Source organism: Bos indicus x Bos taurus, chromosome 14 (genome assembly GCF_003369695.1).
Source record: "Bos indicus x Bos taurus breed Angus x Brahman F1 hybrid chromosome 14, Bos_hybrid_MaternalHap_v2.0, whole genome shotgun sequence".
NCBI lineage: Eukaryota > Metazoa > Chordata > Mammalia > Artiodactyla > Bovidae > Bos > Bos indicus x Bos taurus.
The window spans coordinates 61,249,384-61,264,791 of NC_040089.1; the positions used below are offsets into that span (position 1 = coordinate 61,249,384).

General features: G+C 39.6%; 1 protein-coding gene across 23 annotated transcripts in view; it reads right to left on the reverse strand.

Annotated features, from left to right (window-relative positions):
* The window catches only part of RIMS2 (regulating synaptic membrane exocytosis 2), a 603,774-nt gene extending 589,017 nt beyond the window's left edge, over window positions 1-14,757 (reverse strand). For all 23 annotated transcript variants that reach the window (XM_027561367.1, XM_027561351.1, XM_027561359.1 and 20 more), the window contains exon 1: window positions 14,549-14,757. In XM_027561367.1, the coding sequence (XP_027417168.1) occupies window positions 14,549-14,724 (176 nt within the window). In that variant the 5' untranslated portion in view covers window positions 14,725-14,757. The remainder of the gene's footprint in view (window positions 1-14,548) is intronic.
* Between the last annotated feature and the right edge of the window lie 651 nt (window positions 14,758-15,408).

The following is a 15,408-nucleotide window of genomic DNA, read 5'->3' on the forward strand; positions in this document are numbered from 1 at the left end:
GCCAACCTCTCAGCAGCCCCACCGACACCCCCACAGATGATTTCCTGCCTGTCCCAGCTGGTGGCAGCTCAATGGGACATTGTCACACCTTCCAACAAGGGCTGAATTTCAGCCTTAGCCATGGGGGAAAGGGCCTCTTCCAAGTTTGTTCTTTCCTTGAGCATTCAGCCTCAGCCCTAAAGAAGGTGGCTGCTCTCTGCTACAAGTTAATAATCCTTTATATTAAAATTTCCCTATTCAAAATTATTACTGCAGTTTCTGTCTTCCGATTGGACTGTGATATCTAGTCTACTCCAACATATAAAACTCATGCTGTAACATGAATTTGTATTAGTAGTTTTGAAGGATAACTTTGGTTATTTTCTTTTTCTAGCTATTTCATAGCTCTTTTTAATATTTTATGTATCAAAGTTAAAGCAATTAATGATATTTTGACCACTGACATAGAATTTAAATCATACTAAATACTAAATATTTCCCTTGTGACTCAGCTAATAAAGAATCCACCTGCAATTCAGGAGACCTGGGTTCGATCCCTGGGTTGGGAAGATCCCCTGGAGGAGGGAAAGGCTACCCACTCCAGTATTCTGACCTGGAGAATTCCATGGACTCTGTATAGTCCATGGGGTTGCAAAGAGTTGGACAGGACTAAGCTACTTTCACTTTCACTTTCAAATACTACATGCTTTCATTAAATCAGACTTATGGCTAAAAATTATAAGAAATAAAAATAATATATGAAAGCACATTTATTGTGGGGTAAGAAATAGTTCTTCAACCAAACATGTCAAGGAAAATTATATTCTTGTCAAAAGATTAAATTCAAATCTTTATTTATTCATACTACAATAAAAAGTTTATACTGAGTCTTTTTAAATCAGTTTATACTGAGTCTTTTAAAATCAGATAATGAAAATATTGCATTTGGAAAGGTTTCAATACTCTTCACTATGTTAGTCATATGGCAAAATTAAATATTCCTCAATCTATAAAAATAAATCCAATTATTAACTAAAAAGACTACTCAGGAAGAGTACTTAAGTGTTTCTTATGTACAGAGCCAAAAACAATTCTCACTGCTTGCCCCCGACCCCACTTCCCATTAGACCAGTAATTTAATTCAGGAGGAAACAAATGAAAAGTGAAGAGCACATTGGCAGTAATTTGAGGGCAATAAAGTATTATAAACCTATGGAAAAGTAAAACTATAAAATATTATTTCAGAGATATTCTAGAATGTATGTCTCTAATACAAAATACATTTTTTTAAATGAGTAGCTCAATGTCTCCTTTATAAAAGACATATATCCAAACTTATATCTAGTGGCACTTACTAAAGAAGTATAAAGAGAATAATGACCACCAAAGAAGTTCATTTTCTAATCCCAGGAAGGTGAATATATGTATCCTTGCATGGTAAGAGATTTTCGAGATGTGACTAAGATAGGAAGATTATTCTGGACTATCTGGGTGAGCCCAATCTAATCATAGGAATTCTTAAAAGAGAAAAATCTCTCCCAGCTGTGGACAGAGAGAGAGGCAGTGACAGAAGAAGGGTCAGAAAGATGGCATCATGACAAGAATTCAATGCTCCATTGCTGGTTCTGAGATGTAGGAAGCTATGAGCAAGACTAGAGAAGAGGTCTCTAGGAGGTCAAAACAGCATTCGGCTCATAGCTGAAGGAAATGGGACTCTCAGTCATTTAACTTCAAGGAACTGAATTCTTTCAACAGCCCAGAGGAGCAAGAAAACATCCCCTCCCACCCCAGCCCCCAACCGCCACCACCCCCCCACCCTCACCCCCACCCTAGGTAGCTTCCAGAAAGAAATACAGCCAGTTCTTTTGATTCTATGCAGTAAGACCTATGTCAGACTTCTGACTTACAGAACTGTATGATAATAAACTTGTGTTGTTTTAAGCCAGTAAGTTTGTTAGTAGCAGAAAACTAATAGAAGGGACACTATTTATAACTTTGGAAGATCTAGGTCACACTTTATTAAAGAAAGTAGCAATGTCTTTTCAACAGGTATTAAAATATTGGGCGTTCATAAAAGTATTTACTGAAAATAAGGTAGGTTGATTCCCAGGCAAGAATACTGGAGTGGGTAGCCATTCCCTTCTCCAAGGGATCTTCCCGATCCAGGGATGGAACCCAGGTCTCCTGTATTACAGGAGATTCTTTACCTTCTGGGCCACCAGGGAAGCCCCTTTCATAAAAGTATTCATTGAAGATAAAGTAGATTGATAGTCTCTATAGTTACCAATGCTTCCTTCTTTCAGCTAAATTATTTATTTAACAAACACTTGATGTTTACTATGTGCTAAGAGCTCTTCCAAGGGCTTTACAAATGTAAACTCAATCCTCATAACAGCTTATGAAGTAGGTATTATCCCCATTTTACAGATAAAGACAGTAAGGTACACCACTATCAATCCCAGTTTGAGCTGGGATTCAAACTTAAGCTTGACTGACTCCAGAATTCAAGTGCTTCTGCACTGGCTAACTATTTTCCATACGAGACGCAACAGCAATGTGATAGAAAGAGATTGGGTTTTGTAGTTAAAAAGATCTAGGCATAGATCCGTATTCTGCTACTCATAAGCTTTGTAACCTGGATCCTAGCACATAATGGACACTAAAGAAATGTTCATTCCCTCCTTCAACTCCTGCTTCCAGTGTAGAGATACATTCAAATTCAAAGAAAACCCTATATGGAATAGGCTTAAGAAAAAAACTGAACACTAATCTTAACTCCCAAATTTGCACTTCTCTTTCCTCAGGTTTACACATTACTTTTCAGATCTCAGCTAAGACAACCAATGGTGTAACAACACATTTCTAGGGGTACTCTAGGCTCTCACTACCATACCAACAAAAATATATTGGAATTTTACCATAAAAACAAACTTACAAAAAAAGGGGGGAATTTTTTTAAGATTTAAACATGAGGTAAAGGTAAAGTTTTTTCGATTGAAGGTAATCTTAGCCATAGAATGAAATTAAACAGCTATCACACGCACCTTCTGGTTCACTTTTTGTCTCAAATGGGGTTGCAAAGAGTCGGACACAACTGAGTGACTTCACTTTCACTTTACCTTGTTCTTGTTAACATGTTTGAAGAGTGGTCACTGGCCATATATTAATACTCTTTATGCTAATATTCTTTATATTCGTTATCACCTAGAAATCAACTTTACCATCTCATATTCTAGACAGTGAACCTGGTCTTAACAAAGACACTTTGTCCCCAAGGCTGTCTACCCCTGCAATACCACCACTATTATTGCCCAGAGAAATCTTTTTTGAGGGAGGTAGAATTTTCTAAAATGCTAACTACTATTTCAAATAAAGACATACTTGACACTATAGCAAAAAAAGTATCTACTGGAACATCAGCAAAAGGTAGCTTAATCTATCATGCTGTGCTGTGCTTAGTCACTCGGTTGTGTCCGACTCTTTGTGACCAACCCCATGGACTGTAGCCTGCCAGGCTTCTCAGTCATTGGGTTTCGCAGGCAAGAATACTGGAGTGGGGAGCCATTCCCTCATCCAGGAGGTCTTCCCGACCCAGGGATCGAACCCAAGTCTCCTGTATTGCAGGTGGATTCTAAGTACAAATTCTGGTGGAACATGTCTGCTTGGGCTTACATCTTAGCTCCCTACTGAAAACTCTGAGCATCCAACTTAAGTCTTCATTTTTTTTCATCTGTAAAACTGGGAAAGTAATAACTATCTCATAAGATGGTTGTAGTGGTTGAATCAGATAACGAATACATAAAATAGCACAGTAAGCATTCAACAAATGTTGGCTGTTGAGTATTAAGGTAGTAAGAGTATAATAAAAGTATATAATAAGAGTTATATGAGCACAAAGAATCATCTAACCCAGTTTCCAAAAGTTGGAAACCTGAGATGAATCTCAGTTAATCAACAGGACTTAGCCAGAGAAAAGCGGTTAGGGCTTTCTAGTCAAAGAGAACAGTATATGCCAAACTACAACAGAAGATGAAAAAAAAGAACAGGGAACTCACTTCAATACAATTAAAACAGATAGGGCTCATGAAAGATCACCAGGATTTAACACTGATAAAGCACTACAAAGGGACTTCCATGATATACCTAGAAGTTTGGACAATATCATAAGTGCAATGGGAAAGACTAAAGAATACTAAGGATATTAAAGTTAAACTGTGTCAGAGTGTAGTACTATCACAGAGAGGCTGGACTAGAGGAAGCGAGCCTCAACTAAAGATCCTTGTTTAGAAATGATTAAGGAAAAGACAATAAAGGCATGAAACAATGCAGTGACAATGAAGATGAAGAGAAACAGATTTCAAAGATATTTCAGAGAAAATAAAGATAGGATTTGGTAACTGATTATATTTGAGGGCTGAGGAAGAGTGAGGAAGTTAGAATGACTACCATGACCACCATGTTTTATTAACAAATGTTTATTGACTGACAACTATGCCCCTGGTACTACACTAGGCATAAAAAGATGATTAAAACTTGGTCCCTGACATCAAAGAAACCAGTTATACTAAGAAAAACATAGAGATTAGTAACTAATATTGAATATCAGAAACATTATAAAAATTGTTTACAGAATGATACAAAAATTGAAAGGAGAGACACCCAACTAGTGGAAATACATCAAAGAGATGTATGTCTTCACAGCAATGGAGCTGGACACAAAACAGCACATCGGGAAAAGAGCAAGAGGATGTGCATAATCAAAGAACATGATACAGAGAAGGATTTGTAAAAAGATTACTATGATTATATAGAAGGAGGTGGGTTGTGAACGCCTAAAGTTACGATTCATTCACATTCATAATCCAAATAAATTTTTACTGATCTACAGTGTATCAGTCTGGGTCCTGGCAGGAAACAGATGGCATAAACTGAGTAACTAAGGAGAGCTTAATAAAGGTACCGTTTTACAAAGATGTGAGCAGGATTTAAGGAAACCAACAAGAGATGGTGCAGTATGACGGCTAGCAACACAGGAAAGCAATTTCCAGAAATGGAAGAAAATAGCTGTATAAGAGGGCCACCAGATTAGCATGGAGGAAACTTGGGAACAAACAACCTGACGTCATTCTCCTTCCATACAATCTGCCAGTGTCTCACATCAACAGAAACCAACTGGAGGTCTAAGAACAAGGAGACCTGCGGGTGCAATCCATAGAGGTCAGCTCCTATAGTATTCAGCAAAGTGGGGGAAAGTGAGTAGATCTGGAATGGTGAATGGGGAAATATGTAACATGCAATGATAAAATTCAACAACATTCAACTGTATAAAAATTCACCTCCCAGTTCTATAACTCTTCCTACACTTCAGTTTGGAGACAGAGTTTATTAGCCTTCAACCTGCAAACCTTTTAACATGAAGCTTCAATTTGTTCTAAAATGGATCCTTAGCATTGTGAATTCTTCTGTCTCATCATAAGTCTATATGCTATTTTAACTCCCTGAGCAACTATCTCTGTTAAGGTACAGTGTAAGCATTTTCTCAAACCTTCAACAACAAATCCTCAGTTGGGGTACAGCCAGCAACTTGTCACCAAGAGGATGGAAAAGACATGTCCTGATAAATTCTGCATTCAAGAATCAGTGGCTGCGTTAAGACTTTGGTTAGCTTAGACCAGACAATCGTTGAAGAGAGGTCAATTTGTGATAATAAAATTCAGTACCCAGGTGGCACTACTGGTAAAGAATCTGGCTACCAATGCAGGAGATGCAAGAGATGCAAGTTCAATCCCTGAGTTGGGAAGATCCCCTGGAGAAGGGCATGGCAACCCACTCCAGTATTCGTGCCAGGAGAATCCCCATGGACAGAGGAGCCTGGCAGGCTACAGCCCATAGTGTCACAAAGAGTCATCAGCCAGAACTTAATTACATGAACTCATCTAGATACAAGGGGAGATGGAAAAGGTAGGACTAGACAGCTACTGCACAGAAGCTCTATGAAAAAGGAATATAAATCTTTGAGAAACACCTAGCTACCTCCACAACAAAATTCACTTTGACAGAAAAAAAAAAATGTGTTAATAAAAGCATTAACTATTTCAGCTTTTGGTCAAAAGGAATTATGTGTGAGTGATATGTGATGAAACAGATTTTTCATGTATGTGCCCGAGAAGCAAACCACTACAGCAATTACTATAATAGACACCTCATATGCCAACAAAACAAGAGGATTGTTAGCATCATCTCCACCTGTCAACTGAACAATACCAAAGTACTAAGTATCAATAAACACCATTGTGATTATATTGCTACCTAGCTACATTATTTAGTGTATCCTTTTTTCCTAGTGTTAGCATCCCAGAAGCCTAGTTGCAGGATATGTGAAACTGTTATTTCTCCCTCCAGATGAACATAAGTTTTCTTGGAAGAAAAAACACTAAAAGGCATAGAGAATTCCATCCTCTTTCTGTGCGTAAAGGAGCATTTATCCAGCATCTCTGTTTAGCAGAACCTATATGTGTGTTACATAAAAATATTAAATGTTTATAATATATAAACCCTATAAAATTCTCAATTCTAAATGCCTTAAAAAAGCATTTAGCGAGCATTATGTTGTTTGGAAAATATAAGTTAGAGCTTTTGAGATGCATGTATATGAAAGTCACTCATTCTTAGACTAATTTATACTATCTAGTTGTCCACCAGTTTTTTGGTAACAATTTTAGACAGAAAGTAGGTGAAACAATATTATATCACTCCTGGGTCAAAACCCATTCTCAACTTTTCCCTTTCTAATAACCCTACCTCCAATCATATTTCTAGAATTTCCTATCACAAAATCCAACAAAAATTATCTCCCTTTCATAATAAAACACTTTTTGAAATTCTGCAGTAATTCAGTAAGCTCATATAAAGAGAAAGAGAATCTTCAACTGTAACATATCATTTCCAAGGCTAATCTCCTTTCTATATTTTCCTAAAATACATTCACATATCCAAAAGTTCATTGGAAGTGATGTAAGAAGATATATAAAAAAGAAAATATGTTCTAGTTAAATCCAACATATATAATAAAGATTGTGTAATAGTTAAAAAGAAAAAAAGTTATGACCAACCTAGATAGCATATTAAAAAGCAGAGACATTACTTTGCCAACAAAGGTCCGTCTAGTCAAAGCTATGGTTTTTCCAGTAGTCATGTATGGATGTGAGAATTGGACCATAAAGAACACTGAGCACTGAAGAATTGATGCTTTTGAACTGTGGTGTTGGAAAAGACTCTTGAGAGTCCCTTGGACTACAAGGAGATCAAACCAGTCCATACTAAAGGAAATCAATCCTGAATATTCATTGGAAAGACTGATGCTGAAGCTGAAGCTCCAATATTGTGGCCACCTGATATGAAGAAGAGTCAACTCATTAGAAAATACCTTGATGCTGGAAAAGATTGAAGGCAGGAGGAGAAGGGGACGACAGAGGATGAGATGGTGGATGGCATCATCGACTCGACGGACATGAGTTTGAGCAAACTCCGGGAGATGGTGAAGGACAGGGAAGCCTGGTGTGCTGCAGTCCACTGGGTCTCAAATAATCAGACACAACTGAGTGACTGAACACCACCACCACCTTAGTTATCAGTCTCTTTAATAATGGTTTCTGTTAGAGAAACTGCTTCCAATTCACCTTCCCTCTCCTTGTCCCTAGCTTTCTAAACAAAGAATGTGTGTACTTAGTCTCTCAGTTATGTCCAACTCTTTGGACTCGATGGACTGTAGCCCACCAGGCTTCTCTGTCCATGGGGATTCTCCAGGCAAGAATACCGGAGTGGGTTGCCATGCCTTCCTCCAGGGGATCTTCCCAACCAGGGATTGAATCCTGCAGGCAGATTCTTTACCATCTGAGCCACCAGGGAAGCCCATGAATACCGCAATGGGTTGCCTATCCCTTCTCCAAGGGATCTTCCCAACCCAGAAATCAAACCAAGGTCTCCAGCACTGCAGGCGGATTCTTTACCAACTGAGCTACCAGGGAAGCCCTTGACAAAGAATGAAGTCAGCTAAAAGTCCTCCAGGCATATTTTGACTTCCTAGTAGGCAGAAAAAAGCAACTCTCAAAAGAAAGGGCAGGGGGACAGATTTCGTCCAAGAGTGCTATAGAATTACGGTTTAGAGACCCCTATCTATAGTCAGTTAGTAGCAATGATTTATTGCATACCTACTTGTGCCAGGACACCTGGTATATATTGATTACAACAATCCTTCAGGACAGGTGTTATTACTCAGATAATACAGATGAGGAAACATGGCCTCAGAGAGCTTATTAGCGTAAGCAAGACCTTACAGTTATTAATTAGTAAAGTAAGGTTTCAAGTCAAAATTCATCTGGCCTATCACACTTGCCTCCACTACCTCCCTCTTCATCATATTGTACAATCAATTTTTATCAATATATATTGTCAACAAGAAGATACTATTTAATTGTCCTAATTAAATTATAGAATATATATGAAAAATTTATCAGGTATTTTCTCATAAAATGGCAATGTTTTAAAATGCATTTTGAATCCTTAGAAACTACAGAGTTTCAATTTTTGGCAATGACCATGATTACTGCATGTACAATAATGATTTTTATTTAAGTCTTCATGATTAAATTACATAATTTAGATGACATGCCACACTTAAAATTTCATTTAGCTGTAAGAAAAAATATGGTATTTTAAATATCAGAAAGAGGAAGATCATTCTAAGCATATCACAAAACCCAAAGGCAATCATAATAATAATAAATTTAAATACATTTTAAAAAATCTTGACTGGTAAAAAAAAAAGGCATAAACAAGGTCATAAAACAAATGATAAATAAAGAGCTTCCACAAATCACTGAAAATGACCAACAGAAAAAGAAATACAAAAGGCTCTAAACAAATGTAAACGGCTCTCAACCTCACTGATAATAAGAAAACTGCAATTAAATTTTAGAATGGCATATTTTCCACCAAAACTATTGGCAAGACTACCACATACTGAGTTAGCAAGGATATATGAAAATCTCCCTAGCATTTGTCACTTATGCATACTTCCTTTATGAAAGTAAATGTGACAATAATAAAATTTAAATTTTTTATTGTATACATTATAAAAATATAAAGGTTACACTTTATGACCTTTTGAACAATCTCATTCTAGGAATTTATTCCAGAGACAAATTCATGCATATGGAAAATGATATATGTACAAATGCAAGAGATGTAAGAGACTCAGGTTTGATCCCTTGGTTGGGAAGATCCCCTGGAGAAGGGAGGGCATGGCAACCCACTCCACTACTCTTGCCTGAAGAATCCCATGGACAGAAGAGTGTGGCGGGCTACATCTATAGGGTTGCAAAGAGTGGGACATGACTGAAGCGACTTAGCATGTACGCACATGCACACATACAGCCATTAAAATGAATTCAGTTCAGTCGCTCAGTCGCGTCCGACTCTTTGCAACCCCATGAATCACAGCACGCCAGGCCTCCCTGTCCATCACCAACTCCCAGAGTTCACTCAAACTCATGTCCATCGAGTTGGTGATGCCATCCAGCCATCTCATCCTCTGTTGTCCCCTTCTTCTCCTGCCCTCAATCTCTTTTCCAATGAGTCAACTCTTCACATGAAGTGGCCAAAGTATTAGAGTTTCAACTTCAGCATCAGTCCTTCCAATGAACACCCAGGACTGATCTCCTTTAGGATGGACTAGTTGGATCTCCTTGCAGTCCAAGGGACTCTCAAGAGTCTTCTCCAACACCACAGCTCAAAAACATCAGCTTTCTTCACAGTCGAACTCTCACATCCATACACGACCACTGGAAATACCATAGCCTTGACTAGATGGACCTTTGTTGGCAAAGTAATATCTCTGCTTTTCAATATACTATCTAGGTTGGTCATAACTTTCCTTCCAAGGAGTAAACGTCTTTTAATTTCATGGCTGCAATCACCATCTGCAGTGATTTTGGAGCCCAAAAAAATATAGTCAGCCACTGTGTCCACTGTTTCCCCATCTATTTCCCATGAAGTGACGGGACCAGATGCCACGATCTTCGTTTTCTGAATGTTGAGCTTTAAGCCAATTTTTTCACTCTCCTCTTTCACTTTCATCAAGAGGCTTTTTAGTTCCTCTTCACTTTCTGCCATAAGGGTGGTGTCATCTACATATCTGAGCTTAATATCCCTAACATATCCCTAAAATGAATTAGGGAGTTATATATTCATGGGTATGGAATTGATCTCCTAAAAATTAAACTGCAAGACGTATTTGTACCTTTTATGCTTACACACATAAGTCCATACATGTGTATACACGTATATATATACATATATAGACACACAATATTTGATATACACACATATCTACTCTTAAGCATAGAATATTTCTGAAAGAGTATAAAACAAGCTGGCAATAGGAGTTGCCTCTAGAAAGGGAAAATAGATAGCTAAAAATTTTGTACCATATGTATATATTACCTATTAAGTAAAGAAGTTTATAAACTGACTTTAGATAGTACTTTAAAATTGAAATATTAAAAAATATAAAACTTCTTACCTATGTTTTAAATATAATCTATATCATTACCTTGATCTATCATGCAAATTTTTATTTATCATTTTCTTTTATTAGGGGAGCAAATTATCCCTTTGACATTAACAGAAAATCTAAACTGTGGATGAAAAGATAATTTACATGGCAAGAAACACATAATTTCTAATTTGTTTCAAAAACATCTCATCTAAAAGACTATGATACAAGGATAGCAGAAAGCTCAATAAATATTTACTGAAAATACTTTTCTATTGATTTCAGTGGGTTTACTTTACTCATCGATTTTTTTCACATCACACCCAAAACAAACAAAAAATAGTAACAAGAACAAAAACTCACTGGAAAATATAAATTTTAAATAAATTACTCACTTTGTCCAAAAATTTCATTTTTCCAACAAGTTTGGTAAGCTACTTGTTAATGAACATTACTCGAAGTTAAAGCAACATTGCTTACTAGATACCTACCATGTGCAGGTGTTAAGGATACTACAAAACAGAGACTCCAAAGAGGAGTACATTTTTATTCCTGCCCTCAAGAAGTTTACAGTCTTGAAAGACAAGGCTTTAAAACTTTAATCAACAAAAGAATATTATAGATTTTACTGATACACTGAGTTATCCAAACTAAAACTGTTAAAGGCATTCACGTAAGGATTAAAAAAAAAGTAATTGTTGATCCACTGAAGGATCTATTGGATATAAAAATGCTTCCAAAGTCCTAATATCTCACTCATATGTAAAACTGTAACATTTGATGATGACCAAAGACTTCCAGAATATGTGAATATTCACCTAGGCCATGAAGAAACTGCTAATGATTAAATATAAATATTTTAATAATCCACGCTCCTTAGAAGAGAATTTACTGCAATGGTCTCAATCAGTTTTGATCGCTCACCTTTTTCACTAAAAATATGTCAAGCATTAACTTCTTAAAATATGTATATTTACTTATATGCATCTTCACATTGTCAATCTATATATTAAGTATCAATAAAACTTAATTTCTGTCTTTTTCAAACAGACAAAAATTTAAATATAAGTTTTATTTTCTTCTTGTAATCTAGTACATCATCTTATGATGCCCTTGGGTATCCACATTCTGCTCTGTATGAATACTTAATATGAATATTTAAACTCACAGATCATGCAAAAATATTTTCATCTAATGGTTTCAATTTTTCACACAGCAAACTCATTTTTTAGCATAGCTGTTAAAAGGCAGCAGACATTAATTTCAATTTCAGTTTATTTCTCTCTGCCCATGACCTTCTCTCAGAATAAATGTTAACATGCAATTAAACAGACATCACTAAAGAGAAACAAAGTATAGTCATGACCAAGCAAATGGCCCCTAAAATTTAATGGCAAATAGCAATCATTGAAGAATATTAGTACTATTTTTTTCTTTTAAATAGCATTTGTAACTTAATAGTCAATATTGAAAATATTAGTAAATTGTCAAAATCTTCAAAACAATCTGTCTCATTTTTATCATTCTATTATAAAGTCTATTCTTTTCCTAATCTTCCTTGTCTAATCTTATTTTATTATGAAAGCCAAAAGTAGTTTTTATTTACTTTTAATAGAAGGGTAATTGCTTTACAATATTATGTTGGTTTCTGCAAAAGTATTTTTAAAGAACATTAAAAATTAAAGTTTCAAATATATTATAATTTAACCTCCAAAAAGTTTCTTGTTAAAATGAATACAAAAATAATTCTGAAACCATGTATATCATTTTGAGGTATGACTCCTTCCAAGTCTAAGTTAGGTAAAGATGCAAATAGATATTTTACATAAACACAAACAGATTTTTCATCAATATAATTTCATAGACTATATGACTATGTTCTTAGAGAATGCTTGTTTCTACCTAAACTATGCAAATATGAATGCACAAACTTTATATGCATTTGCACAGTATGTAGGTTTACACAGGAAAGTAAAATACTCACACGTACCTATCTGAAAAAACCCTTTCACGTTCTCCTAATATAACATATAGTTCACCTTAAGAAATTCTTTATTTAGTACTCAAAAGTTCATTTACGTTTCTATGTATTGGAACAATAAATAGATTTGGAACTACAGTGAACTAGCCAATAAATACCATAATTCCACACACCATAAATAAATAAAAACACTTCCTACAGTTAAATATGAGTCCAACAAATAAAACCACATTTAATTTGAGCATCATATTGGCAATACTTATAACAATTATAAGAAAATACAGATTAATATATCCAAATATCAAACTCTAAGTCATCAAAAGCTTGACATTGTAGTAAAGTTAAGCAAAAGTTAGAAGTATGCTCAAAAAGCTCTTTAAAATAATTTTATTTTTTACTAGTTTAAACAAGCTACTTAAATCTCTTACTATTTTTTCATTACCCAAGCGTACTAGTAAGTCACATTGCCAAACAACTATTGAAACCCAGAAATTAGTTTTGAAGAAGCAATTCTTTATTTCAGTTTGTATGTTAGAAGCACATTTGCTCTTAGTCCTTCAGTATTTTTTGAGAACTAGTATTTTTCTTGGACATGTAAAGATATTTGATAAGTTTGTTATATAATTTAAAGTAGTATTTTTCATTAAAATATGTAAATATATATGTGTAGAGAGAATTGTTTCTTTGTTAAGTGCTAAAGAATACTGAATTCAACAACCTGTTTTTTGGAATTTACATGATTAGAGGTCAGTGTGTTAGTTCCGTCCCAGAGGAACTCTACACTTTCAACTATGTGTTTCTGTGGAGAATATGGGAAAAGCATAATTTAGAAATAGGCGACACGAAAGAATTGTCGCATATTTGGTATATCAACTGTACAAATTAATCTTAATGAATAATGCATTTCTAGCAAAAAATGAAAGAATTGAGCTGGAAAAATATTTTTAAAAAAAGGTTGCACATGCTCTGCACAATCTCCTTCACGTAGTAACCGAGAAGTCAAAGAACCGTAAAACATTTAAAAGCAAACCTGCTGAAACACATCTCTTTGCTAGACTGACAAGAAAAGGAATCTCAAACGCCTACAGATCTCTCGCTCTCTCTCTGGACAGTTCCCTGGTGCTGAAGTTACACCGTCACTAAACTGTGTTGGGTGCCTGGGTGCTGCTTTCACTGTCCCACCCTCCGCAAGATCCCGCTGCCTAGACTACGAGCACGAGGAGCAGAACTTCACAAGGTAGGGAGCATCCCAAGCTGCAGTGACGGGAGGAACTGGAGTCCTTTCGGAGCCTCTTCGAGATTAAGCAGATTTACTAGTTGCAAATAGGAAGAGTGGCAAGAGAGCAGGGTGTTACACACCCGCCGAGGGGGAGGGGCTGGAAGATGGCGGCGACCGCACACCCACCCGAGACACGACAGCGCTTATTACAGGCCCCCCTCGCCCGCACCGCCGCCCTCCTGCCCGGGGCGACAGTGGGCAGCGCTGCTCTTCCCGCAGTGGAGGAGGTTGGGGGGGGCAGAAGCGCCCCGCGGAGGCGGGGCCCAGGGGCCCCCCGGCGGCGCCCTCCTCCCCGGCCGGCGCGCCTCCGCCCGGGTCCCGGCCCGGGGAGCACCTGTGCACGGCCATATTGGATTCCTCGCCCCAGTCACTGCCTCCGCGCGGGGGCGGCGGGAAGCGACCAGGGACGCGCGGAGAGAGCGTTCAGCCCAGAGCCCCGCCGGGGCCCGCAGCCGAACTGGCCCGGCGGGCAAGCCGGAAGGACGCCGGGGGGGAATTACAACGCCCACAGGCTCGCCGCGGCCGGCCTCGGCGCTCTCCCTCCCCGATACACACACCCCTGCGCTCTGACAGCCCCAACAAGCTAGCCCCGGCGGCCGGCGGTGGTCGCAACCCTCGTGGCTCAGGCGCCGCCGGCGGGAAGGGAGGGCGGCGATCCCCGGGCGCGCCGGCGGCCACAGGGCAGCGACCGAGGTGGGGGGGACGGCGGAGGGCAGGGAGGGAGGGAGGCGGGAAGATGGAGTCAGATCCTTACTTCAGCACCGACTGCTCTTTCTCCTCTTCTTTCTTCTGCCGATCCATGACGGCCAGGATGATTTTCCTCTCCTCCTCCGTGAGGTGGCTGAGGTCGGGCATCTCGGGCTGCAGAGGCGGCTGAGAGCCCGCCGGGGTGGGAGCCGGGCGGCCCCGCGGCCCGACAGGAGCCGACATGTTTGGTGGAGTCCAACCACCCTAGGGAAGCCGGGAGGCAACTCCACCGGCGGCGGCGGCGGCACCCGCGCGGGCGGCTGGGGCAGCCTCCGGCGCCGGGACAAATACATACAAATCAATGGCCTTCAATCCCAGGCGACGGCCCCCCTCCCCCAAGATGGAAAAGGGAGGGGGGAAGGGGAGGGGAGGGCGAGCGCGGCGGGATGGGGGGAAGGCAGGGCTGACGAGTGCGCTCTGAGAAATGTTTCTTTTTCCCCGGGGGGCGAAGGGCTGGCAAGTGAGCTGTTGGGGCCAGAAGAGGAGCGGGAGGCCGGGCCGGGCCGCGGAGGGCGCGGAGCGGCGCGGGGAGGGTGGTGGAGTAAGGTGGCGGGGACGGCGATAAGGGTGGGGTGACTGGAAGGAGCGGACGGGAGGGCGGCGCGCCGGCCCGGGGCGCAAGGGTGTCCGGCTGCGGCGGAGGCGGGGGGCCCCGCGCGCGCCGCTCGGGAGCGGAGACAGGGGTGGCTGCGACCCAGCCCCCTGGGGGGAGTCCCGGGAACTCGCTCCGAGTGCCGGGGAGGCAGCGTCCCGCGAGCCAAGAGGGGCGCCGAGGCGGGAGCGCAGAGGAGAGTGAGGAAGCAGGGGCGAATTTCCCAGAGAAGCTGCCGAGCCGTCCCACCGGCCGACGCGTCACTGGGCTCCCGA